The 3,594-nt window shown below is 48.9% G+C and overlaps 1 protein-coding gene across 1 annotated transcript in view; it reads left to right on the forward strand.

The window, feature by feature from the left end:
• The window catches only part of FAM178B (family with sequence similarity 178 member B), a 70,814-nt gene that overhangs the window by 4,203 nt on the left and 63,017 nt on the right, over positions 1–3,594 (forward strand). Inside the window, exon 5 of the mRNA XM_006909473.1 lies at positions 2,129–2,281. Within this exon, the coding sequence (XP_006909535.1) occupies positions 2,129–2,281 (153 nt within the window). The remainder of the gene's footprint in view (positions 1–2,128; positions 2,282–3,594) is intronic.

The raw sequence follows: 3,594 nt of genomic DNA on the forward strand, positions 1-3,594 counted from the left end.
TGAGTACACGTAGGACTGTGGGGGTCATGGCTCAGATGTTTGGAAATCCTCTCAGAGAGGGGTCATCTGGGCCACCAGCTGAAGACAGGAGGGATTTCAGGCTTTGAAATCGCCAATAAATTTCTGGGCACGTGACATTTTCAAGCAGGACTTTGAGAAAGCCTTTGTGACAACAGCCACTTTGAGGTGGTAGTTTTGATATGGGATCACTTTGATGGAAGGGTTTGACTACCTGCTTCAAAGAAAATGACTCACTGATACACAAAGCCGGCAGCCTCTTCCTTCCCTGAGTGGGGCGGGGAACAGGGAGGAGTGGGTCTGGAGGCAGTGAGCTGAGGCTGGGGGCTAGCCATATCCGGCAGACAAATCGACTGTGGCCAAGAGTCCCGTAACTGCCACACTTGCCCCTTGGAAAGGACCCTGAGTGTCCCAAGCGGACCATCTATTCACGCTCTAAGAATTGGCTGTCATCTTGAATGGATGACGTCCTACATCCTCTATTTTTTTCAAGTGAAAAGACCTATGTGTGTCCTGGGGTTCAGGGGGTGGTATTTAAACCACAACAGTACCCTTTATTCTTGATTCTGGGCTGCACAGGAAGTACTCAATTAGATGTGCGAGAGTTGTCTTAGAACTCTGAGTAATGCACAGACGTTGTGTTGAATATCACAAAAGTCCCTTTGAACAGTGGTTTGGGGACAGGGCTAAGAACCTGTGAGCCTAATTCTGACAGACTTTTAATAATTTTAAATTTTTTAAATTGTAAAAGCGACATTGGAAGCCATAGATACTCAAAAACGGCAAATAAATTAACAAAACAGAAATTTGTTTTGCCATCTGTGTGGTGGTTTTCCCAGGCTGTTTCCCAAAGCCTGCAGGATCAGAATCTCCCCAGCGCCACCCCCTTCATTATGCCACTTCATCCTCAAGGTGACTTTGGGTCACCTGGCAGAAAGTGAGACAGAGTTCACCTGGCTAGCAGCTGGCCACCACCTCGCTGCTACAGCTCCTTTGCCAGCTGCATGTGTCCCAGGCCCTAATGGGAGCCCAAGCACTGGACCCCCTTGGAGTTCGCTGTCCAGGCCCAGGCAGGATTCTGGGTGTAGCCTGTCCTCTGGGGAAGAGAGGGGATGCAGCAGGTAGCTGGTTTAGTTAGTTGCTGTTGCCACTGTTAACTGTCCTTATGTTACCACAAAGGCCAGTAAGACTCAGTCATATAGTGTAGACAGGAAATACCTCTTTCTCCCTCTCCCCCAAGTCCTGGTCCCCCAGGCTAACCCTCGATCTAGTGGATGTGTCAGATGCATGTGTCTGCAAACATGTATGCTCATGTCTGTGTATACGGCCCCAGGATGTGGGTGGATGGCTCCCCCACTCCTGCCCCGTCAGTGGGCCCAGCTCTGACCTCATTCAGACTGGCAGGCAGGCTGCACTGTAGCAGCCCTCTGTAGAGGCCTCCTGGTCATGGAGCTGGAGGACAGCTGCCCATAGGAGGAAGCTGGCTCCTTCATGGCCACGCCCTCCTGACCCTGGCCAACCTCTCAGTGGCTCTGTGGCATGTCCACCTGCTGAAGGGCACTGGAGCATTTGGATGCAGCTTATGCCTGACTCACCCTCCAGCACCTGGCACGTCGTGGGCACTCAGCAAAAGTTAGGACTAATGAGAGCTGGGTGGAGCTGCATTGCCACCAGGACGTCTGGCTCCTGGCGTGAGGGCCCGAGGGCAAGGCGGGGTATATGACAGGGAGGGAGGGGAAGGGCTCCTTAGTCTGCATCTTGTGGGCTCTTCCTCCATCAGCAGGTGGCGCTGTCCCCCGTGGTCTTGTCCCCCCAGGCCCTAGCTGCAAACTAGGTGGCCCTGTTCAGCGGTCCCCAACCTTTCTGGCACCAAAGACCAGTGCTCCTATGAGAATCTAATGCCTGATGACCTGAAGTGGAGCTGAGGCGGAGATGCTAGTGCTGGGGAGTGGATGCAAAAACAGATGAAGCCTCACTCGCTCTCCCACTGCTTACCTCCTGTTGTGCAGCCTGGTTCCTAACAGACCGCAGACTAGTACCTGGTCTGCAGCCTGTGGGTCGGGGACCTCTACCCCTGCTGATGCCTGGCTCCCCACCCCTGCTTTTCCAGGAAGCTGGTGGAGAGGTTCTCCGTGTCTCTGCAGGTCCTCCCCTCAGTACATCCAGGAGAGACTGTGTTTCTGCCCAGGCATTGCCCCCTGCCTTGTGTCCTAGACTGTTCACGCCTGAAGCCACGTAACCACCTGGAAGGGCTGTTCCTCAGGTACGTGTAGGCGAGTCCTTTCTTCACAAAGCCCAGTGATCAGGACACCCCAGAGGGGTATGTCCAAAGCTGTGTTTCGGCCCATTTGGGTATGTCAGCTTTTAGGGATGTAGATGAACTAGTCACACATGGCTACTTAGGGTATTTAATTTACTAATTTATATACATCTTTTAAAAGTTTCAAAAAGTTTACTTTAAAAAGTTTGACATTTCAGCAAACATTAGACTGTGTATTTACATATTCATACTGCCTTTTCCTCCCCCACACCCTAGTTTCATGGGATATCTTCAGTCACATTCATCCTACATGCCTTTGGGGTTATGTCTTCATCAACACTGGGCCCGCTTTCTGGGCCATCCAGCAGTTTTCCCGAGCACGTCATCGTCACTTCCATCTGCTCTTTCAAGACACTGTGTGACACTGAAAAGTTTGTCGCCAGCCATGAGCACACTCTGTATAACATTAGGACAGCTCATTTCTCTTCTCTCGGGAAGTAAATTCACAATTATTATCATATAACCACAGACTATGTTGCTTAGGAGGAGTTTAAAGAAAATTTTATCATTGTAATTGTGACGTTATCCATCTGAGAATAAGACAGAGAGAGAGAAAACCCACAGGATTCAGCACAGTGGCTGTGTTCTGGGTGCTTGTACAGGTCAGCGAGGGCAGGAGCAGAGGCCAGCCCAGGGGAGCACAGAGGTCGGGATGCTTCTGTGACCTCTTCGCCCACGTTAGGACTTGAACCCAGGAGTCTTGTTTTGTTTTCCAGCTATTCAGGACTTTCGTATGTCTATTTCATTAATTCTAAATCCACCTTATTTTATAGCAGAAGGATAACATTGTGATGTGTTTCCTTTAAAACTTTATCATAGAAAGTTTCCAGCATACATAGAGGTAGAGAGAACAGTGTGATGCACCTATCATGCCCATCACTCAGCTTCAACAGTTGTCAACTCAGAGCCCATCTTGTTTAATATCTACCCCTGGCCACTGGCATTGTCCCCTTAAGGTTATTTTTAAGAAAACTCCAGATATATGTCATTTAATCTATGCATACTTCAGTGTGTGTCTCTAAAGTAGTGGTCTTTAGGTATAACTTCAACACCATTATTGCACCTGAAAAATGTAGTAATTTTTTAGTATCGTTAGTATTAGTGTTCAGATTTACTTGATTGTCTTACAGATGTTTTTTACATGTTGTTCAAATCCGGATCTAAATAAGGCCCGAGCACTGAAGTTAGTGTAAGGTCCCTGGAGAAATAATATTGAATTTCGTTGGTGCCCAACACATGTAACCAGTGTCCTCGTT

Source organism: Pteropus alecto, unplaced genomic scaffold (assembly GCF_000325575.1).
Source record: "Pteropus alecto unplaced genomic scaffold, ASM32557v1 scaffold223, whole genome shotgun sequence".
Lineage (NCBI taxonomy): Eukaryota > Metazoa > Chordata > Mammalia > Chiroptera > Pteropodidae > Pteropus > Pteropus alecto.